Raw genomic sequence first — 25,168 nt, 5'->3', positions numbered from 1 at the left:
AAAAACCAGAAAAGACAAACACACGGGCGGACATCAATCCACTAATTTGTTTCTTGCAGAGACATCCACGTCAACATCATTGCAATATTGGCCAGGGGTTCATAGTAAAGTTTAGTTTTTTTTCTACACCTCCTCCTCCTTCATCTTGCCATCATAAACTTGTTATATAATTACATATGCATGTCCATTGCGTAATTACTTTACAAGATGTAATCGATGTCTACTTGAGCGCTATTGCATTACTTAATGCAAATTCTAATTGAATTTATTTTTATAATTTAATTTATTTCTTGCGTGCTTCAATTTACGAATTCAATTCGAGAGCTTCTTTTTATTATGTTTGCTTTCGAAATAACTTGTTCTAGATATTTTTTCTAGAGATTCTTTTAATGTCATTGAGAGGAAGCAATCTTTGCAGTAGCCGCTGGGGTTTGGTGTTAGTGTCAAATAATCGTAAGAAGATTAGATAAAATAATTAGAAAATATTTATCAGTGATTTCACGTCATTTCCTAACGTTGGGTAAACAATTTGCGGTTTCTATTAAAATTTTTCGAGAAGGAAATACTCGTCATGACATATGGAGTAATAAAAAGATACACTGAGATAAATGTAATTGTTCAAATATTCGTATTTTATAGCATAAATATTTTATATTAAAACAAATAAATTATTTCAATAAAATTGCATCTGTACCATTCTTAATGTACATACTACTTACGAACAATGTTCTTAAATTGATGATTGATACATACCTGTAATGAAAAATAAATAAGAAAAAGTACATGTATTAAAACCACTCAAATGATGAAAAAAGTGAAGATATCAATAATATTTTGGATTAGGTAAATTTCAAATAAAAAAATAATAATTTGAAATTCTGAACAAAAGAAATTAAAACTTTTAACTGATATAGTCGTAGATTTCATAAAATCTTCTTCAACCCGATTTCCTATCAAATACCAATAACAAAAACATATTTTAATCACTGATTAGTCACCTTCAAATTAACCTATCCTCCACATGTAAACAACTTACAATTATTTCTAAAATAATAAAACAACATTTACAAAACAAAATGATTCATTCACTTATGATGACTGATTCTCTGAAGCGAAATTTATATTCTATTTATTTTTTATTAATTCCTATAAACATTTTCAACACTTTGAATCAGAACGTAGAACTTATTGTGGTCAGCACAATGTGACAATATGTTCTTATTTGTAGTTGGTTTTATTTGTTCGAAATTATTTTATATATATTCGACACAAGTCACGTTCATAATTATAGATGGTATTTTATCTGAGTAACGCAGAAATTGAATGTATATTTGGATGGGTGGTTTTATCTGTGAAATAAATATATTTTGCGATTTTAAAGCAAAGTTATTTACCAAGAGCATAAATATTCCCAAATGATGCCAAAACTGAGGTGGCTAACAGAATAAAGAAGGTAAAGCTGAACGCGCTTAGTGTGTGATTTTAAGCTCCTTGAGTGTTGGGAATATTAGACAAACATGTGCATGTCTAAGGACCCATGAAACAACAATAAAATCGTAAAGGACTTACTATAACATTATATCATTAACAGTTATTCTGTGTCAATTCTAGAGCTAATAACCTCTCGGGCCTCTCATATTTTTTAATCGTAAATATGGATCCTCATGTTAAAAAAATATTAATATCATCGCATTTTCCGTGAAATAATAAGAGTAGAAGACGTACAACCATGTGTTGTGTTGTTTACAGTTACTCTGTGGCAATTCTAGAGCTAATAAATACATTATAATCTCGGTCATCTCCTCTCATTTAATCTTAATTCTGGATCCTTATGTGTAAAGATAATGTAAAGATCATTGCATTCTCCGCGGAAGAGCAAGCAGTAAGAGTAGGTGACGTACAATAATGTGTTGTGTTGATTACAGTGGCTTTGAAAATTCCATTTGCCAAAAAATGAAAATAATACTCGAACATTTTCCTGCGATCTATCGTGGCTCACGGCCTGTCAAGGACGAAGATCGTCAATAAGAGACCTTTGTGCCATAGAATATTTATGATGTTCGTTAACTGATAAGGCAGCAAGATCGTCATATCAAGGCATCCTTGAACATTTCATTCATATATTCCATATTGCATGGAGGCCTGATCGTAAAAAAATGTTTTCGTCGGATCCTCACATTTGCTCTTATAGGAGCCCTTGTACAAGGAAATTAAAAAAAATAGATTGAGTTCCTCCTAAAGACCTTTATAAGATCGTAACAGGATACTAATTATGATTATGTGTATTAGGCCGAAACAAAACAGAAAACGAACTTGTGGTCCTCGAAGAAAACGCAATGAAAAAGGAAATTTGTAAATGTTTCTTCGGCAAAATTACTTATGGCGCCGATCATTCCAATGATTTTTTTATTCCCGCACATCAAGTAAAAATGTGTTGTGAAAGATTTTTGCTCCCAGATGATGCCGTTGAAGCGTTCAAACGACAATCTGGTTTAGCCCATCGAAAAGTGTATAAATCGTATTGGAGAATACTTAGAAAAACAATAAAAAACACTTTTATAAATATTCAAATTTTCATTATTAGGTCACAAATATATGCAGTAGCCTTTGTATCTATAGACGTTTGAATTATCACTGAAACCGAAAAGGACTCGTTTATAGTTTATTATTCCTTATAAACTATATTATTCCTTATATCGTTAACAGTTACTTGGGTATTTGTGTCAAGTCGGACCTCTGGGAATTTGTATATCTTTCTTTCTAGTACATGTATTATGAACTCGGATATTTGAGACCTCTTTATTAATCTAAAAACAAGTAAGGTCATCGCTACCTTCGTGAAAAATTGATCACATGATTTCCACATAACCTAAATCTTCGAAACAGCTGGGTTGCGTAAATACGTTCAAAATATTTTATGAATTAATATTTTACCCCATTCCATCGGTACTTTCCCCGCAAAATGGACGGAAATTTCCGAACCCTACATTTCCGAGCTCCACAAACTACAACACAGATATTGTCTTTCCACTGCAAACGTATTTTAATTATTACCATAAAACCCCCTTTGATTATCTCCCTAATTTATTGTAAACGACTATAAACGTTTGGAGATTAATTTCCCGCTACAATTTCAGATTCAATTAAATGTCGAGAGCAAAGTGATAATTTGTCAGGCAACAATTAAATGTTTTTTATAATGAACAAAAAAATGAAAAATGGAAAATTATATGACTCATAAGCTATACAAGCCTAAATGAGTGGACAGACAACGAAGCCGAACCTGATAGCTATGTACATCCATCCATCCACATATAAATATGCAGCAGTTAGCGTCTTTTTGTTGTTGTTGTTCATATGTGCAAGATAATGTAATGTAGTGGTTAATTGTGTGACAGTCATAAATGCTCCTCGACACACTTGAAACTGCAGCGCAATTTTTGAGATGACAGATAAGGCGCTGGATGGAAACACACAAGACAACTAGAATCATAAAACTCATGCAACAAATATACATAAAGACACATGAGACAAACAAAAAAAAAACAACAAACTCCAGCTTATGACAAATAATGTTTATTTGGGATTTCTTGCTGTTGCTGGAGTTTATAGGGAACATGAGCCACTTCACTTCACAATAGTTATTCCTATGTTAAGGTCTTTCGTACCTCTAATTTAATCCAGAATAAAAATACTTAAGAAGGCCATGTAAATGGATTTTCTCTTTTCGGTGTTTTGTTGTTGTTTTTTATCTACATACTCTAATACTCAATGCACATCCGATTGTGGCATTGCATTACAGTCCTAATTTGTTGCATGTTGCAGCAACTGCCTGCCTGTTGTTGTCATTTCCTTTACCTACATACCAAAATCTCAGAAATTTTGTTTATCTTCCGTAAATAATCAGTGTGTGTGTGGCGGAAATTTTCAAAATTTTACTTTCTGTTTATTAAAAAAGAAGAAGTTTGTTTTTCACAGACTTCTTGAATGTTTTCTAAGTAAACATTTTAAGGAATTTAGAAATTGGAGAAGTGTTACCGAAACTCTAAAAATAAACACAACTGTAACTGAATTAATTATGTGGTAGTGAAATGCCGGTCAGTTGAGATAAATTGTTGTTTTAGTTTAAAACAAATTACTAAGAAAATATAGAAACATCCGAACGAATATAAATAAATAAGAAATAAGAACAAATATCGATAAGTTCGGCCGGTCCACATTTGTATATCCTCCATTCAAAATATCGCATTCAACAATCGTTCAATCGGTCGAGATCCGTATATGAGGGCTATGTCAAAATAAGGTTCTACAAAATAAACAAAATTACAGACTCTCACAATTAAGGTTCCGATCGTCTTCAAGACTCCTACTGAAATCCCACTCCGCCCCTCCATTCGTTATACCCATATTTGCTAAATCTCTAATATCTTCATAGTAACAGCATTCCGTCAGTATATGTTTCCAGTCATCCCAAAATTGTACCACAAAAATTCAGAAAGAAGCGAAAGTCTGAACGGTCGTGTACAAACGTAGCGTAACCCTCACTTTGTCACTGTTCGACCACCTAGTCCTCCACCTATCAACAACACACTATCGAAAGATAGTATTCCGAAAGATAGTACTACTATCCCCATCCACCAGATCAGAAGGCCTGAGCCCATCATCTTCATCCAATTGTAAGGCACGCTTAAGCTTATATTTGATAGCCCGGTATCTCACCTTTAGATCAAGCGGCCCGGCACCAAGCAGCACCTCTGCAACGCCTCTGTTGAAGCAATACGACACACTGGCAATCATGCTAGCATGAAAATTCGCTGACATGAAAGGAGCTACTTCTGTCCTAAAACAGTCGAGGCAACTTTGAAGCACACAGTAGAAACAGATTAAAACTTGAAGATAAAGTTAAGTCTACGAATAGAACGAACTAAGCAGTGCCTTTACAACCGAGCTGAAGGGAGTCTTTATAGGCGAGATGAAGGGACAATGAATGAGGAATATGGAAATAAATGATTGAAATCAGTAAAAGCAATAATGTTACTAAAATAATCGAGGTAACAAAATGGAACGAGATCACATCAATCTAACCATAAAAACTATTGAACTGGCCTAGTTCCTATTGTTCCTTTATGGGAATAGTTCCAATGAACTAGTTCGTTCCGGAATGACACAACTGTAGAAAGAAGCCTTTTGTCCAATAGTGCGGGATCCAACTATACAAACACTTTTTACGACCTGATATTCCTGTAATATCGATTGTAAACTGGATATCACATGACGATCATGCGTTATCATTTCAAAATGACATCAAACCACCGTTTTAGAACGGCCTTCATGAAACCTTCGTTTTTGAGTGAGCGTGGGCTACGATTGAATTTATTGAAGAAGTTTTCCCCGTGATTCATTGCCATACATATATCTTCGTGTCAACCCTATCTTAAGTGTAAAACTGTTCCAGAGTTTCCATTTATTTGGCAAATGGATTTTTGAAGTCACTGCAAACAGCACAACACATTGTGGTACGTCCATTGTGGTTTCCCATAAAATTATCAGATGCCCAGAAATATACACAGTAGTGTTCGTAACCGACTATAATATTTGAAATTTAAGGTCGATATCTCACCAAAACGACGTAGCCTATGTCAACATTTAATGGCGGTGCATTCACCATTTACAATGTGCGGTACGTTGATGTACAAGTTTTCTAAGTTTCTTAGAGCGAATTGAGATCTAAATATTAAGATTTATAAACTTTTCATTAATACTTCTTAAGTTTGTTTCCCATATCAAACCCTTTGAAATACTCACCTAAATGCAATATATATTTTTTATAATCCCTTTTATAAGGATTGTATCACGACATTTTTTGATATCGATAGGAAAGCTCTATATTCAGTATTTTGCATATTTCAAACTTTTTGTTGAGAAAATATATCCCCAAAAGCTCTAAATGCAATTTCCTTAGGAAGGAATTTAAAATATACCTTCCGGTTGTCGCCTTATTTTAATAAAGCTTCCGCCACAGACACCTTTTGGCTATGACGCTTTTTCTCCTACGTCTACTACCGTTAACACCTCAATATTTCCATGTCAATTAAAAATGAATGAATGGATGTTATTTAACATAATGTGAAGATTATCACCTTTTTATTCGTTTGGGTGAATAACAAGGGCATGAGAAATGGGTGCACACAGCGACGAGACAGTTTTGTTTACCATAATAGAGACATTTGAAAAATAAAATAAATATGACAAAGTAGTGTGTGAGACGACTTTGGATATACCTGGTCTATGTGGGGAGTGATGTCAATTTAAGAAAAAAAACTTAGTCTAAAAAATATGTCGTAAGAAATAAAGGGGAGGAATTGGAATTTTATTAGAAAATTGCATTTAGAAATAATATATCTGAAATTGATATTACGAGCATCGTAGAAATGTGGTTTTAACAAAACTGCGCCTCTTCCCACATATAGCATCAATCAATGAATTTATCGAAAGAACACTTCGGTGAACAGTTAATGGACTCGATTCTTATTTCCCAAACGGAGACTTCCAATGAAGGAAAAATTCTGTCATTTTGTTTCGGATCCAACTACCAGCCAAAGACCTCCATTAATTTGAAATATTAAACAGCATAAGTGCTATCTAACAAAATAGAGAAGCCAGAGCTGAATTTTTTGGAAAAATCACCAAATGGGCATTACCTTATTTCGGTATATTCGTTCTTTCGTGCGTGCACTTGTTGTTCCACTGGCGAGATAATCATCTCTCTGTCAACGAAATGCAAACTTTGCCGTGATAATGAAAGAATTTTCTATGTGAAAGGTCGTTATGATGAACTAAACTGAGGCCATTAAATATCAGCCAGACAGTTTAGCTGTGGGTAGGAATATTTGTTGTTTGTATGGCATTGTGTGGCTGCGTGTTTTGTTTGCAATCATAATATTGAAATGGGATCAAACAAAAATTAACAACAACAACAAGTGCAAGAAAGGAAAAGGTAGGAACGGAAAGAAATTAAATGCAGACATTAAGTAGTCGTAAATAAATTGTGTGAGCGAAATGAGAAGTTGTTGTAGGCTCGTTCAGACGCTGTAAATTTTCCATTGTGGAGTTAAGTTATTTGTTTTAAATGTGACCTAGGTGTATGAGAAATGTCTCAAAATGGACATTTAAGTTATAAATTATCGCTATAGCTTGTATATATAAATACTATATTTGGAAAGGTATTAACTTTGAAAATATTTAAAATGTGATAAGAAAAAATTGCATTATCATTGGATATTGGATTGAGTCAAAAGTCAATGACCAGAACAATATTTTCTGATTGATGGCACAAGAACAAAATGTTAACTGGGTTCCAAATAACCTTTCTCCTAATTCTCTCTTGACAAATTATCAACTGAATATTTTTGGCAGACGAAGAGAAAGTAGTAGTAGTCAGGTAATCCTAAAAACTGCAAAATATATCCTTCTTTAGAACCTAGAATTGCTATTAAATTTATTTAATTATCCTTGATGGTAAATTGAGATTTAATTAATTTTAGGGATAGAATTTAATGTGGTGGAATAAAATTAAATGTATGCTTTTTAAGATTTCCTCTTACTATGAATATAGACATATAATATAGAAATGAAGAGCGAGGAAACAAACAAAAATTTGGGATACGAAGAATTTGTTGACCTTTCGATATGAACCAAATTCTTGATTGCATAAATAATGAAATAGCCTTCAGAATATCTAAATAGACAGGGCTCTTATATGGTCCGACCTACCCTTAAAATTATCTAATTCTTCACATAAATGTTCAATAAAATTCAGATTAGGCGACTAATCAATCTAATACTAATCCATTGCAGGGAGCATGGGTTCCTTATTTTTTCTATGGATGATTGCCTACATATTTTATCAGCCTGCAAAGACTTATATATATAATTAAAATATATTACAGGAGGACCTAAAAAATTCATAAACTTCACATCTGGTACTCTTCTATATACTCAAAAGTAATTTTTCTAATCTAATTCTAATTCTTCACATAAATGTTCAATAAAATTCAGATTAGGCGACTAATCAATCTAATACTAATCCATTGCAGGGAGCATGGGTTCCTTATTTTTTCTATGGATGATTGTCTACATATTTTATCAACCTGCAAAGACTTTTATATATATATATATATATATATATATAATTAAAATATATTACAGGAGGACCTAAAAAATTCATAAACTCCACATCTGGTACTCTTCTATATACTCAAAAGTAATTTTTTTAATGGTTCAGATAGCAATAAGCTACTGTATATATTGGTAAATATTTCAAACAATGTTCGTATTGGACTACTAGCTTCATAATCAGGTCTTATGAGCGGTAAATTTATTGGGATGAAGTTACGGGTTGTACGGGATGGAATATTGAATTGTATTTCACTTAATAAATAAGAGGAATTGATTAAGCCACATATACATTTTATAAAAAAAAATCGCCCTTAGGATCTACATTCTAGTGTAGGCAAATCTATTATTATTAAGCGACTTTCATATGGGGGAGCCTTAAAGGTGGGCCCCATTGTAGACCTAGCAAAGCAATCTAAATAAATAGAGATTGAACCGATTCTATTTTATCAGAATAATACTTGTAGGAGGGACCGCATAAAATACAACAATATTCTAGTACTGGTCGAACTAAAGTAATAAACAGGCGTTATGTCACGTAAGGATCATCAAATTCTTTGGGCCAGCGGTTAATGAATATATGGAGATTAAACCACAGTTTAGGTTCTAATAATATTCCTAGATCAATGAAAGACCAAATATTTTACAACTGATAAAAACCAGATCAATGCAGATTTGTTAAATTCTAAATAAAGGTAGCTTCTATCTTTGTTTTTAAAATTTAAAGACTTTCCATTGGCGCTACACCAGTTAGCCAAATAATCCAAGTTCAACAGTAAAAGATTGGAATGACTTGAAGAGTCAATATGTGTTTAAGTTAGAAATGTACTGAGTTACTCCTTTTTATTGACCCCTGTTTTGGTCCTTAATTATTCGTTAAAATGTATGCGCTAATTGTTTCTTTAGCGTCTTTGACATTTTAACGAGTAATTAATTGTCACTTGTTTTTGCCGCCTCCTTTAAGCATCGAGGAGTATCAATCTGTCAGTCGGACAGACAGCCACTGCAATCTCGTTTGCAAGCACATATCGTTGTGCGTAGAAAGGTAATATTGTTTACCACTACTCAACCAACCAAATAAACATTGAATTAATTACATTGAAAACTAAAAGTTACACCCCTCCCTTACGGTCCACTGCTCCACGCATTCGGCATACCGACTCCCAACGGCGGAGCCCCTCTGAGCTAAACAATATGCATGATTAAGTTTATAAAGCAAAAGTTTATGTCGTACCGTATCAAATGCCTTGGTAAAATCGGTCTAAATTTGTTTACTAAAACCCTTGTGAACTCCGATAATGATTACCAAAAGGTTTGTAGTTGTAGATATTATAGAATTTGGGAAATGCTTTAATCTACAACATATCCAAAGCTTAAACAGTTTAGGTACAGCGCTTAGTTTTGCAATATATCTGTATTTATCTACCACCTATTTCCAGATTTATGTAGAGGAATAATATAACTAAATCCCCAGAATATAGGAAACTAACCCTGACATACAGAATCATTTAAGAATGAGTGTGGGAACACCATCCGATCCATCAGGAAAGTTATAAGTACGTAAAGACTTTAAGCCTGCCAAAACTTCGTTATTTGTTTGGGAAGTTATTAAAGTTTTCGACAAAAAAAGTCATATTGACTACTTAATGTAATAAAAGACTAAGATGATTATCCTTTTGGAAACAACAGTTAGTATTTAGAGCTAGGGTTTTTGCGGATTACTTCAAATCATCTTTGGTGATACTTCGTTATTTTTTGGTGCCGTACTTGTAGTCTTCCTTCAGATCTGTAAATTTTGAATTTACTTTCGTCACTAACAATACAATTTTTCCAATGTGGCCTATAGCAAATTTCAGAGGTTTCAGAGGTTGAAATAGAAAAGTCCTGAGAAAACTTCGACATGTTTAAAAACAAGTCCGAGTAATGTAAGTCGAATACAAACTCTTATCTTGTAGTCATGCACTGAAAACAGTAATATTTCTCTTCAACAGAGAGTTCAAAAACCCGAAACTCTTGCATAATAGTCGCCCCTTCAACCTTAAAACTGAAACATTTTAGTGCGGAATAAACAACCATATAGTTAAGAGGACATTAAAATGGTTTTAGGGTAAAAAATATGTGGACGATCTCTCGAAAAAATCTGTAGAAAAGTACTGTTGATATTAGCCCACAAAATACCAACTGACCTAAAGCTTCATTTTCAAATCATAGAGTAATTTTCTTATAACCCTAAAAATTCCAATTTCAAAAGCCTGCAAGCTTCCACAAAGATTTTCGTTTGTAGTACCACACTTAAGTAGTTAAATTCTTAAAAAAAAAAAACAAAATAAAAAAATTGTAAGCTATTTTTAAAGGCGACTTCTTTTATGTCGATTCTCTTTTATGCCACTTATCCTTGGCAAAACCAAAAGCACATTCATCTACGCATATAAATTATTTATAAAGGAATTGAAAGGAGTTCTACGCCATCACTCTTTGGCATGACGACAACAACAAAGAACTGCAAAAAGAAACCCTAAGCCAAAACCTTCAATCGAGCAGCGGGGAGAGCAGAAATTTGCCACACAGAAAAAAGCCTGCCAACAAGCAGCACCACAGGATGTGCAGACATACATACATAGGAACGGAGGAGGTTCAAGAGGTGATGATGGTGCTGCTGTTGCTGCCGAGTGTTATGTCAATGGGCCTAACTAAATAAACGAGCCAAGAAGTACGCACAAGAGCAGCCTCCGCCAAGTCACGTGAGTGAAAAAAATAATATATAATTTATGGATGACAAGGGCAAACACACACGCATCGCACCAACCAATCCGACCATCCAACAATGACATAGAGACCTAACGACATAACATTTTCGTTTTTGGGTAGAGATGACATTTAAGGTGTCTATAGCACACAGGATGGGCGGTGAGGCAAGCCAGCAGTAAATCTTTGGTTTGGTATGTGGGCTTTTTTCTCTTCTTCTTACTCCTCTTCTTCGTCATCTTCTCCTTTAATTCCTTTGGATTCGGTGTTGTGTTGTGAAATTTATTCGTTATGCAGGGGAATGTTGTCACAGACAGGGGGGAGGTATTGCCAGAGTCATGGTATTTTATTTTATCCCAACAAAATGCAAGTACACAAAATATTCGGCATTCAACAAAATGACCTTGACGAGGATCTTGACATAGGCTTAGAAGAATATTTACCCGCACTCAACCTCTAAAATCGGTGTATTTATAAAACAATATCCAATTCAAATATATGCAGTCGGAAGATACTTACGTGTTAAAGGTTTTTTGGTATTCCTTGATTTGTTTGCGTGAAAATTCATGAAATTCGGTATAGACATTGACCACCTTGAAGGTGGCTGGCACCTCAATGCCCGCCTCCTGTGAATCGATAATCACCTGGCGACGATTCAAAATGTGTGAAAGTTCCGAGGAGTCAGTGCCGGAACCGGTGCCCGATTCACTGTTACGGCCCAGGGATGAACGACGACCGTTTGAGGTGGTAACGCCCGATACGGATGAGGCAGATGAAGCATTGGAGGAAACCGACATTTTGATTTTTTTTTTTTTGGAAATTTAATTTACAATTTATAAATTTGTTTATTACTTTTTGTTGTTGCAATTTTTCTGCACTATTTTTTGCAAGTAAATATTAAGCTTTTCTTTTTTATTTTTATTGTATATAGATGCTGCTTCTGACTCTGTTGTCGTGGGCTATTTTTTTGTTGGGCTGGGTTAGGTTTGTCAGTTTGATGATGGTGGCGACCGACCGAACGAACGATGATAGTAACTAACCGTGGGATGGATAACTACTATGAAAACACACCCTTAATTTGCGAAAAAGGATATATTTTTGTTTTGTATTCAATTGTTAATATTGAAAAATATTCCAAAATGTTATTATCAATTTTTATTGTGTATTTTTTCTGAATAAATGCAATCAATTGTTGTTTTTTGGGTTTTGTTTTTATTTTAATTTATTATTATTTAATATTTCGTATTTTCCGTTATTTTTCTGTTTTGTTTGATATTCAATCAGCCGCGATACACAACCGCCTCACACAATGTCAAAATTACGAATAAATTGCTGCTAAGCCGAGAGCGAAGAGAAGTAACTTACTCTCGCACACACACACCAGTGTTGGTAAAAACTAGCAATGTGGTACGATTTGTGACAAGAGTGTTGGGCGCAATCAAATGCGAATATTTTTCTGTAGTTAGTTAACACGTAACGTGGTTTTAGTAATTTAAAGTTTGAAGAGCACTGAGAAGGAAAGAAATACAGTTTATCAAGTATATGTATTTTTTTAAGTAAATACATGACATAATTACAGAAGGTATCAATTTCAAATTGTTTTTAAAATAAATTCCTATATTTCTATAAATGTCGATTGACATATTTAAAAAAAAATCAAAAATGTATACTTTCTAAAGATTTTAACATGGCATAATTATTAAAGGTAGTCTCATTTGCTAAATCGATGATGGCAACCCCAACAACTCTGCACTTGATTTTGTAATTTTCAAATAACGTTTATATTTGAGACCGTAACCATTTACGTACGACGATTGGCATATTTGAAAATATTGAAATAAATTATATTTTATAATATTACGTTTACATTTAACCGGATTTCGTTAACCCAGTGGGTTTCAATTGCCAATTCCTTTGTATATACATCAAATAAATCCTCATAAAGTAGGTTAACCCGGTAAAAAGTCCTATTGTACAAGGAGTTTAATCATTTTATTTCAATTTTTATATAAAAAATAATTCTAAATAGTCTGTTTCTTTATATTTGCTAACTTTCCTATTTCCTTTTTGAACTTTTTATTAACTTCAGTAGTGTTGGCGGATTATTTGGGATACCATTTTTATATTGGAATTGCGTAATCCCAGTTTCGTCTTTTTATAAAAAAAAGTAGTTATTAGTGGGGAAAGTATGGCATTGTCCACCAAGGGTAAGGCAGGGAAGACTATAGTTTCGGATCTTGCTCATCAGTTCTCTTAGTTTTTTGTTGGGGATAATGTCCCCAGAAGGTAAAAAAAGATAATAATTTTAAGTATGAACCCATATCGCTGACTTAACATGTCAAAGCAATAAGTCCATATTTTACAATTTTACAGGAGAAACATGTGACAAATTTGACTTAGCGCCTTTACTCATCACCACAAAACAGTGTTGGGCAAATCTAATTTGGGAGCAAGTGTGCGCGAGCGTAACTGAGAATTCCCAATTAAAAACGACTGACGTTTACTTATTGTGAATGTCTGAATCAAAATCTCAATGTCTAGAAAAAGTGGACTTATTGCCTTTTCACGTTAACCCAGCGATTGATGATTCCGGATATGTAAATCATGTCAATCCGCTTTGGTGTCCACAATTTATTTAATATTAGCATAATCCACAACTACGATTTAGCCATGATCGGTTGTCCCTCATGGGTCTATGTTTGCTGTCAGGCTCGAAGATGGACTTTATAAACACCAAAGACTACTAGACTACATTCCTATTATAAGATTTAACATAAGAATTTAACATGAAATTTTAAGTATTTTAAGATGGACAATTCTTTTCATAATTGCATATAAATATACACGCTATGCTTATTGCATATTTTTAATTTGGTCTTGAGGTCAATAAAATTCAATGCAATAAATATCATCATTTTTCGATCATCATTGTTCCTAAAATATAACTATAGATGCTGCAAGATTTATTTATACATTATAGAGGCTGGGGACTTCAAAATATTAAAGAGTTTTTTATTATTGCCATTGATAACGTGTTGTGCATATATGTTGAAGAATATATGCATATATTTTCATTTCAATTTTGAAAGCTGAATGTTGTCATTTGCTGCAAGACAGGCATAACTCAAAAAAAATCGATTTTGCAGAAAATGCATTTTAAGTTTTACATTTTCTCACACTTTATATGGCGCAGAAGAAATTCTGCTACTTCTGAATTTTAGTGTGTAAGAGATATTCATATGAATTTTTTACACAACATGATGTCTATTATAGCGAACAATCGTGCATCATTAACTCGAAAATCACGTTTTTTGAGTTATGCATCTCTTGCAGCAAATTAGCGATATATCTGCATGAGACTACCTTGTGCAATTATGCGATCGATTTGCTACAAGCGGCATTTGGACATAACCAGTTTTTTTGTAAAGTTAAAGAAATTTCTTGAGAGTACAAAAAACTTATATAACTGATCAGGACCAGGGTATCCCAAATAAACTGCCAAACCTACCGAATTTAATGGAAGTATCATGGAGTCATGAATATCAAATTACAGCTATTTCTTTGGGATAACTCGGATTACAATTTTTTTAATGTGTGGGACCACTTTTGTATATCACGATGAAACCATGGTACAATAATACAAGGTAGGGCAGCTTGAGGTGGATAACAAAAAAGCAACTATGCAGGTGTGGCTTCTTCTGCCAAAAACAAAATAAATATGCGCAACAAGTATTTGTGTTTATTTGACATTTTTTCAACACAAAACTAAAAACGCGAAAAATGAATGAAAGGTTATGATTTCTTCCCAAAATCCAGTAGGGAATGCCATAAAATGTTTGTTTCATCCATGACAACGTTACTTAAAATCCGACGGAGAGTATAAAAATATTCAACTTCCCCACTATGGCAAAATGTTGTGTACGGCCGTATTACCCAAATACGTCGATTCCATATCTTCAATCAAATAATACAAACCGCAAAACAAAATTGAAAATTTATTAAATTAATCCACATATTTTTAGTTTCCATTCGAAATTTCAAATTTCCAGAATGTTTTGTTATTGTTTTCAACAAAAGAAAAAAATGAAAAATACGTTCTGTCAAAGTTGAAATTGTTCAACTTGAAATTTTGTACGTTCGACGTATTTCGGTAACATTCATATAAATACATGTGTTCTACTTTTGAGGTGAAAAACGTCGAACGAGATAGTTGAATTTTAGGTAATAGCCTAGACAGACGACAGCCTTAATTTGCATTAACAGCCTTAATTCAAATTAACTTGTACATTATCCTCATTTTTATGTGTTGTTAATGCACAAAATCAAACTGAATTTATACTGAATTTAATGCTGTCGAAAATTAATTGTTTCTTGTCAAATTTATGTACATATATTTATGAAAATAAAAATAAGAAATGAAGGCAAATTTCAAACATTTTTTAAATTGGGAGCTGTTTTGCTAAGATCATATTTGCTATTCCTCCTTTATGTCATGTATTTATTTCCCAAAGATGTAATCCCGAAAAATATCGAAACAAATGTAAACAATTTTCATCATACACACAGACAAACAATAGGGGTAAATATTAATTCAAATTAAGAAATTTTTAATGCAAATTAAGGCTGTAACAAAGTAATTACTTCCAGACGAACATGTTAAAACATAATTTTCATTTCAATTATATTTGAATATATTTCAATTTATTTTGAATTTATTTGACATAGTATTCAAAACAATACACACATACACAAAATATGTATTTTGATTTGATGGAACCAGCCACCTTAAGAAAAATTTGTAATCAGTTGTAATAATTATACCATGGATGAAACTAAATAATGAGATAGAAAATATTTTCTTATCCCATTATCTATGGTCTACTTGTCTATTTGTGATATATATTTTTGTCTATCCAAAGATTTTCCATACATCCTCACAGTATCAAAGGGATGTGCTGGCATAATTCGCTTAAGTTCAGATTTAAGATTCATGTATCTCTCAATTTAGCCATCTGTCATAAAATGTTTCCAGTTAGAAGTTATTGTGTCTTGACTATTTTTGAAATATCAAATCACATTAACAGATGGCACAGATCGATCATATCAAAGACACAAACAGCCAGCTTCGTACAATGTTGTACTAAAAATGGTCGTTACTTGTCCCAATCGAAATGTAAATGTCACAAAATCGATAAACATATCGATTACAATTTCTATTAGTATTTATGTCTCTAGATGGCGCAACTAGATATCAAAGACACAAACTGATAGCGTCAAATACTTATGTACTAAAAACTACAAACATCAATCGATAAATATTTGATATATCTTTTCCAATTTATAAGGGGAAAATCGGAAACAATTTCCATTGAGAGAATATTGGTGAAGGTTCTGGAACAGAGTATAAATTATGCGATGCAGTTGATTCAAATCAATCGACATTTCATCACCGTGGGTGTGGTTTATTCCGCAATTGGCTCGATTTTACAATAATCGATAATAATTGTGTTGCCAACTATATTTTTCAATTATTATGTACATAAACCCTTTGTTGTTAGCGCCAATACACAGATGGAGCTTGTGACCAACAATTAAATTCTTCATATTTCAATAGTTTATTAGTCCAACTAAAGATGACACTGATGAGATGTAACAAAACGTAATGTTATTTTAGAACAAATTATCAGCTATGCGGCGAATTACAATTATCTATAGCTCTCTTATGTTTTGCTGGGTTAATTATCGCAGAGGGTATTGTGGAGAGTACATACATTTTACCATTCCGTTTATATCTCAATGAAATATTCAATTTGCTATTTTAAGTTCCCATTGGACTGGAAATGTCCCTACCATATGTATATATATATATATATATATATTTCCACGATAGAACGGTCTACGATCCCAAACAACCCGGCTCTTACTCCTCAATGTCTGTCACTTAAGTCCCTTGTGTAAAAGCAGTAGGTATGCGACAGCAACCAATCCGACAAAAATGCAAAATTTCGGTCCGTTGAAATAACGAAATATTTAACCCTTTCAGTGTTTTTGTCGAATATATTCGACATTTAAAAATTCTCTCTTTCTTTGCGATTTTTCGGTTATCCTGTGTTCCGTTAACATTGATGTTTTTGTTTTTGCTGAAAAACAGACGAAACTGTCCGAGGGTTAAAATGAAAATGTTTCTTTTTTCTAAACTCTAAGGCTTTATATGATTTTAAGGGCCCCATACACTATACATCATGCCGTCATGGCGATGAACCCCTTTTTGTATATGTGAGATTGACTAGTGTAATGCAAACTCCAAAAAGTCGATTTTTGTCCAAAAAAATCACATTTTGAATCGTAAATTTTTGTCACAATTTTAAAAAAAATTACATTATGAATAAAATTCACTAGATTGAAAGGGTTTCATTTTCAAAATCAAAACTATTTTGATTTTCTTCATGGATTGTGTGTGTCACACATACATAAATAAACTTTCAAAAAATAACACATACTATGATAAATGCTGTACGGCATGATGTATAGTGTATGGGGCCCTTTAAGTACAAAATTTTAGATTTTTATTCCAACAAACAATTTTTTTTGACACTGAAAGGGTTAAACCCATTTAAACCCCACTGTATTCGCACAGGAACAGATAAACACTCATGTCAAATCATTTTTCAGCGGTTGTTGTGATTTTGTTTTGTTTGGACTCTGTTTTTAACTCATATGATCAAATTACGAGTTAAACGATTAAATTAGGCTCAAAAATCATAAAAACATATATCTTGAATGATTTTTAATTTAAAAAGTTGTTGGCTTTTAATGGGTTAAGATTGAACTTTTATTGTTTGCACTTGCATTGCTACTACTCCTAGAATGGGAATATATCAGTCCACGTCTTGATGGGTTTTAGGTATTTTGAGAGTATAAAACCAGTAAAAAAAGTCGGGCGGGGCCGACTATATAACGCTTTACGCCAATATGGAAAAAGTATTTCAAATGAAATGTGAGTAATGTGAGATCAAATTAAAAAAAATAATTGAGAAGATATTGGGACTATATATAAATGAGAACCGACTTTAACCAAATGTGGTACATATTGTTTTAGGATAGTTTTGGATGTTTGTACCAACTCAGTATGCTGTACAAAATTTCGTGTAAACGGGAAATACATAGGTTCTTTGGTGCACAATTTACTTTAAATTTTCCGAAATTATATATGGGAGTTACATCTAAATCTGAACTGATTTAAACGTAACTTAACACATGGCATTCTAGGCTCAATACGGTTTGCTATTCCAATTTTTGTCTTAATCGGACAAACCTTGGGAATTTGGTGTGTCATTTACATAAAATCAGACAAAAATATATATAGGAGCTATATCTATATCAGATTCGATTTCAATGAAACATAACACATGTTATTCTAGACTCAATTCAATACACTATCCAAAATTTCGTCTCAATCGGGCTGGTTTGACCGTTTGAGACGATAAACCTTCGGAAGTTGGTGCACCATTTACTAAATCGGACGAAAATATATATGACAGATCCGATTCCAATGAAACTTAACACACTCTATCCTAATCTCAATTCCATACGCTATGTCACATTTTGCCTCAATAGGACAAGTCGTGGGAGTTTATATTATATTCCGTCTGTTGAAAAAGGTAGAAAAGTGTCTACAGTGTTCCGTGAGGTCCTAGTCCGCATGCAAGACATGTTTCTGGTATCATACAGCTCAATACGAACTGATAACGCTGCACCATCCTGATTTTAGTTGGACTATTTCCACTATCGTTTGCCTAGGCAACTGACGTTCTACTGTTGTTGTTGTAACAGGTTGGCTGTTGACGAAAGTTCTTTCCTGAAAATGTTGATAGAAGAAAACGGAAGAAGGAAAAGGAAAATATATTTATTAATTAATTAATTAGGAATTCGGATTTGAAGAGGGTAGCCGGAGAAATTGTGCCACCTCTAATGGCTTTAGCCATAAGTCTATGGGCAATAGACTCGTAGGCTCGGACGGACAATTGAATAAATGGTGTGTGTCGTGAGGGCTTTGCCAGCAGGAACTGTCTAGTCAACAACACATTATGTTGCTTGACTGACAGCATCCTGGTCTCCTCATGGAGGTGATCGACGCTCGTCATCTGGACACACCCGGTTGCAATACGGAGTGCATTATTTTGGGAAGTTTGCAATGATCTCCATTGTGTGTCGCTAAGGAAAGAAGTCCAGACTGGGGCAGCATAATTCAGGATGGAACGACCTATAGCCTTATAAGTCGTTACCAGCGTTTCTTTATCCTTGCCCCAGGAGGTGCCAGCCAAAGCTTTCAGAACTTTATTCCTAGCTTTCACCTTCTGGTTGATGTAATTGGAATGCGAGGAGAAATGAAGGAGGCTATCGTTCCCACGACAATCGGATCTACGCTCCGGAACGACCGGAGTTCGACTCGGCCAGGGATTGTCAACCCAGCGACAGCTGTACAAAACGTTCTACTGTTGTTGTGGATGTTGAGTGGACCCCAAGAATACATGACATTGGCCCATAGTATGGGCAACGACATAAACGCATAAAGATAAGACATTAGAGAGTCAAATATTTCCAAAAAATTGCAGTTATATGAAGCGTTTGTTTATGGAATATGATTTTAATTCCAGATCTTTGATTTATTTACATTTTATTGATTTGCATTTTTGGTTTGTTTCCGTGTGAATTTCTGCTCGATAGGCCTGTTGACCTAGGGGTTCTCTCTTGCACCGTTGGACCTCTCTCATGGATCGTGAAAACATCTCAATACATGGCAGAACTCAAAACCTCCATGAGCTTATGGCATGGATGGTTACGACGATAGCACCCACGCAGGTACTGTGATGTACGGGTATGACCTTCCATGACACCAAATGGAGGCCCCCTGTCACTGCTATTTAGTTGTAGTAGTAGCTGTTGTATTTTTTATTTAGTATGTTGTTGTTTTTGTAGCAGCCCTATTGCTTTTACACAATGTAGATCCCGCTGTCATGGAAACGTATTTAGTATTTTGGGTCTTGTGGTTCACATAATATTCTTGGAAAACAAAATCCGCATTGGTCCAATTGTAATATATAATCCCATCATCATTCGCTGAAGTGTAGGATAGCAGAATGGGAGGTGGAAAACTTTATTGGAAGTTAGTCAGTATTCCTTTCGTGGATCCATTGGTGGTTTAGAATACGTTTATGGTGTATGTGTAAAAGTCTTTCTGTCCGACTGTGCAGAGAAAAATTTTCATCAATCTCTACCTTCACTTAATGTTCTTTCAATACACAAAAACAACATTGAAAAAGCCCTTTACGGTAACGCGAGGACCCCCAAAACTAATAGATAAGACTTTCTTCTATAATATAACATGAAGTTAAACAGTTTAAATACGCGGTCAAACCATTTGCTTAACATAATGTGAGCAAGTATTGTGACTGTATGTTGCTTCAAAAATCTCGATCCAGCCGCATATACGTATTATTCATAATTGGCTATTCTTTAAGCTGTTTTATTACATTCTTTGAAATTTCATAAGATAAAATTTATAATAGTTATATATGTTACTATTACATACTGAAAATACAAAAATAAACTACCAACTTCAATATGAAATTATTTATTATATTTACCATCATTTTAATTGTTTTAAATAATTATTTATATAGTCCGATATATAGCAATATATATTTTTTTATATTTATAACATAGTCATATTTTTATTTAACTAATTCAAACTATAATTCTTTCTTTAGTGTTTTATTGTTCTGGGTGTGTGTGTGAATTTCTTACGAATTCAAATCCAATTTGGATTTAGGACTATCGGATGATTCTTCTTCGGGTACATAGGTTGATGATAGTGCCTTGCCACGATGATTAAATGTATAGAATGAAGGGAAGTTGCCCAAAGTATCCCATGATTTGGCTTGCATATCAACGGTGGCACGAATCTCCTTGAAATTGCCAACAATTTGTATGACATTGTAGATGACAACAATCAAACTGATGACTGTTTGAACGACAATCTGTAAGAAGAAAAAAAAAATATAAATACATATTTAAAATAATCTTCAGAGAAATATTAAACCAATAATATTGCTCAACATATTTCTAATAAAGGGAATATTGATTTGGAATCTAATATTCTCCGGTAGAAGAAATATTGATATGCCACATTGTATTCTTTTTTTTCAGCAGCAATGTATTCTAAGATAATAGATGATATATGTAACTATGTTTATGCACACTAATAAACTTTTGCTTTATGGAGGAATTTTACGCTGAAATATGTGGTATTTGAGATACATAGTAAAACTCTTTCGAAACTCATTTGATGTAGTACAAACATTTCATTTCGAAAATATAACATAAAGCAGGAATTATATATTAGTTTCCCAGGTCGTATGTGAGGCAATCCGAACCATTCTTTCTAATCCATGTGACTTGGATGACAATTAGCTCACAGAAACGATCGTGTCTACACACGTTGGGCATGCTTTGTTCATATACACTTCTGATAGTCGTACTATTCTATAGTAATGATTCCAAGGATATTGATGGTGATTTGACAGATTCATAGTTAAGTTACTACAATGGAGTATTTAATAAGATATTTAAACAAGTGAAAAAAAAACGTTAAGTTCGGACGTGTCGAACTTTGGATGCCCTCCACCATAGGTATACGAAAGGTACTTGCAATGAAAATATAAGGAACATACCTACAAGTGGATCTATACCGAGAATTATATAAACCGTAGGAGATGTCTAAATGCCTGCAGATATATTTCATTATCGTCAGGTTCTAGTTTTTTTATGACTATATCTTTAGAAGGCGGAATAATTACAACAGATCTCTAAATCGTCTAAGAATTGCACACTTTGTTGGGTAAAAACTGTCTATTCCGAGAAACGACTATCCCCCATACTATGGCAGAATACGTCTATATGGGGACAACCCCAACACACGGAACACATCAGCTAACCATTTTAAAATAAAAACCAATAAAGAAAAAAGTTGGACTGGGCCGACTATATGATACCCTTCACCACTTTGGGTATATTTTACATATATATCCTAACAGACGTCGCGTCTTTGTTATATATCTATATCTGAACCGATTTCAGGGAAACATTCTACACTTAATTCAGTACGCTATGCTAAAATTCGTGCAAATGAAAAGATTTCCCGCGGACTTTGGTGCACTATTTACCTAATAAAGAATATAAGGAACATACCTACAAGTGGATCTATACCGAGAATTATATAAACCGTAGGAGATGTCTAAATGCCTGCAGATATATTTCATTATCGTCAGGTTCGAGTTTTTTTATGACAATATCTTTAGAAGGCGGAATATATACAACAGATCTCTAAATCGTCTAAGAATTGCACACTTTGTTGGGTAAAAACTGTCTATTCCGAGAAACGACTATCCCCCATACTATGGCAGAATACCTCTATATGGGGACAACCCCAACACACGGAACACATCAGCTAACCATTTTAAAATAAAAACCAATAAAGAAAAAAGTTGGACTGGGCCGACTATATGATACCCTTCACCACTTTGGGTATATTTTACATATATATCCTAACAGACGTCGCGTCTTTGTTATATATCTATATCTGAACAGATTTCAGGGAAACATTCTATACTTAATTCAGTACGCAATGCTAAAATTCGTGCAAATGAAAAGATTTCCCGCGGACTTTGGTGCACTATTTACCTAAAATCGGGCGAAACTATATATGGGAGCTATATCTAAATCTGAACCGATTTTCATGAAACTTAGCGAACATCATTCTAGACTTAATCCAGTACGCTATGCCAAATTTTGTGCAAATCGAAAGATATATAGGGACTTTGGTACACCACTTACCTTAAATCGGAAGGAAACTAAATCTGAACCGATTTTCACGAAACTTTACACACAAAATTCTAGACTTAATTCAGTACGCTGTGCCAAATTTCGTGCAAATCGAATGATATGTAGGGACTTTGGTACACCATTTACCCTAAATCGGACGAAAATATATATGGGAGCTATATCTAAATCTTAACCGATTTTTCCCAATTTCAATAGGGTTCGTCCTTGGGCCAAACAAATGGGCTGTTCCAAATTTCATTCAATTCGAATCATAAATGCGACCTGTACTTTGTTTACAATTTAACATGGACAGACAGACGGACATGCATAAATCGACTCAGGAAGTGATTCTATGCATATTCTTAACTAATAGAAAAAATTGACCTATATTTATAATTTTTAAGGGAGAGATTTGCTACCCAATAACAGCAAACTCAAAGTACTAAAATACAGCCAATTCGGTTAAAACCGCGTTCAAGAACCTTAAAATACCGAAATTTGGGATGTACCCTTATATGGGAGCTATGCCTAAACGTGGACCGATATAGCCCATCTTCCAACTTGACCTGCCTGCAGACAAACGGACAGGCATAGAATTTTACGCTGATCAAGAATATATTTTATAGGGTCAGAAATGATTATTTCGATGCGTAACAAACGGAAAAACAAAACTTATATACACTCCATGCTACGGTGGAGAGTATAAAAAAGACTGACAGTAACTCATGATTCAGGATATTCAATGCTATCATCTTGTCGGTAATTTCACGATAATACTCTTTCTCCCTCTCTTGACAAGCGGGGCAAATTCTACCAAGTAAGCCCATAACCATATCTATGAAGATAAATCAACTGGGACGTAGAAAGAAGGCAAACCTCACTACTCCGTTAACATTAGTGCAACACAATGGAAAAATATTAAATACTGCCAGAATGTCGCCCTGAAATCTGGATGGTGTAGCCGCTCAATTCATATTGGGTACGAATCGATGTCACGTTGGAAAACATCTGCCCGGCATATGGTAGTGGTCTACACGATACGCTACTTCTTAACTTCCAAGCCAAACCGAATCATTTAACCCCATCTGCACTTTGGACACAGCATACGAAAAGGAATTGGCGAAAGGGAATGTTACCTTAACTCTCGGAAAATATACTAGGAGTTAGTGGTCTCATAACTCTTAAATCTTAATCAACTCTAATTCTTTTTTAATTTCATTGCTTGTATTCCTTTCCCAACTTATGACCCAATTTTTGGAGCATTCCACATTTTCGCATTTATTATGAGGTTAATCATTTACTTCCAACTTACATCCAATGGTAGTTTTGTGAATTCCTGTTCAGTTAAACGCAAATATGTACGATCTGAAAGTAAGAGAAAACATGTAAATTAGTAACTGAGGATGAAATGCATCCATCCATTTCACAACCAAATCCAAGGGTCAGCTGTATAAATGAATGAACGAGAGCACACACAACCAAAATGCAAACACACTAATCGTTCTACTTACAATGGGCAGCGGAATATGCGGCATGCAGTAAACTGGCAAAACCAGCAACCAAAATAATTTTATTGACAATTGTGTTGGCCATGTTTTAATTAATTCTGTTAAAATATTACTTTTGAAGATTTAATTTATTATTTTAATGAAAACTTCAATAAAGAATTCTCCCCAGAAAAAGATTTGCACCAATATGCCTGCTGTCAATTAAAATGACAGTTCATTGCCTGTCAAACAGTGGTTTTCAAACTGTTCACAAACATTGTCAGAGTTGCCATTATGCCGCATTAAATTAATGGTTAGCGACCTCTATAAAAGTCTTGAGATTCAGGAAAACATGTTTGAGAGTTTAAATTATAGTTTTAAATCGATATGATTTAAAATAGATCAAAATTTAAAAAATTCAAAAAGCGTATTCGCAAGATATTTTTTTTTTAATTTGGAGAACTTGGGGTAATGTGGACTATGCGTATTATTTTTTAAAATGCTTGAATTTTGAAAAAAACAACTCAATATGTTTTTATTTTTAACCCATCATTTATTAAAAATGCGAAATATCAACATTTGATAATGTGGACCCATGGCATAATTACAAATGTTAGTCTCATACAGTCATATGTTTTCAATATTTTATTGAAAATATGCCAATCGACATACATAACATTTAATGGAACTAATTTTTCATATTATTTAAAATTAATAGATAAGTTCCAAATGAAAAAGGATTGCCATCATCAAATTCTTAAATGAGACTACCTTCTGAAATTATGCCATGTGTGGACCTTTACAAAAAGCGTGAACTTTTTTATGGGGGCGGTGTAGAAACATGGGCTACATGCCAAATTTGAAGACTACATAACAAA

At 33.7% G+C, this 25,168-nt stretch overlaps 2 protein-coding genes across 2 annotated transcripts in view; both read right to left on the bottom strand.

Moving 5' to 3' along the window:
* The window catches only part of LOC133322394 (EF-hand domain-containing protein D2 homolog), a 56,524-nt gene extending 44,802 nt beyond the window's left edge, over positions 1–11,722 (bottom strand). Inside the window, exon 1 of the mRNA XM_061531393.1 lies at positions 11,440–11,722. Within this exon, the coding sequence (XP_061387377.1) occupies positions 11,440–11,717 (278 nt within the window). The 5' untranslated portion in view covers positions 11,718–11,722. The remainder of the gene's footprint in view (positions 1–11,439) is intronic.
* Positions 11,723–20,719: 8,997 nt separating this feature from the next.
* Positions 20,720–24,440, bottom strand: LOC133322395 (ER membrane protein complex subunit 5). Its single transcript, XM_061531395.1, has 3 exons — positions 24,315–24,440; positions 24,116–24,168; positions 20,720–20,960 (listed from the first exon to the last, which is right to left on the bottom strand). Exons 1-3 carry the CDS (start codon positions 24,394–24,396, stop codon positions 20,724–20,726), a joined length of 372 nt encoding a protein of 123 aa, XP_061387379.1. The 5' UTR covers positions 24,397–24,440; the 3' UTR covers positions 20,720–20,723.
* Between the last annotated feature and the right edge of the window lie 728 nt (positions 24,441–25,168).

The sequence above is a fragment of the Musca vetustissima genome, unplaced genomic scaffold (genome assembly GCF_032173495.1).
Source record: "Musca vetustissima isolate MV318-11 ecotype Yass unplaced genomic scaffold, APGP_CSIRO_Mvet_v1 utg2150, whole genome shotgun sequence".
Taxonomy (NCBI): Eukaryota; Metazoa; Arthropoda; class Insecta; order Diptera; family Muscidae; genus Musca; species Musca vetustissima.
The sequence above is the reverse complement of the archived record's forward strand: the minus strand, read 5'-3'. Positions and strand labels throughout refer to the sequence as shown.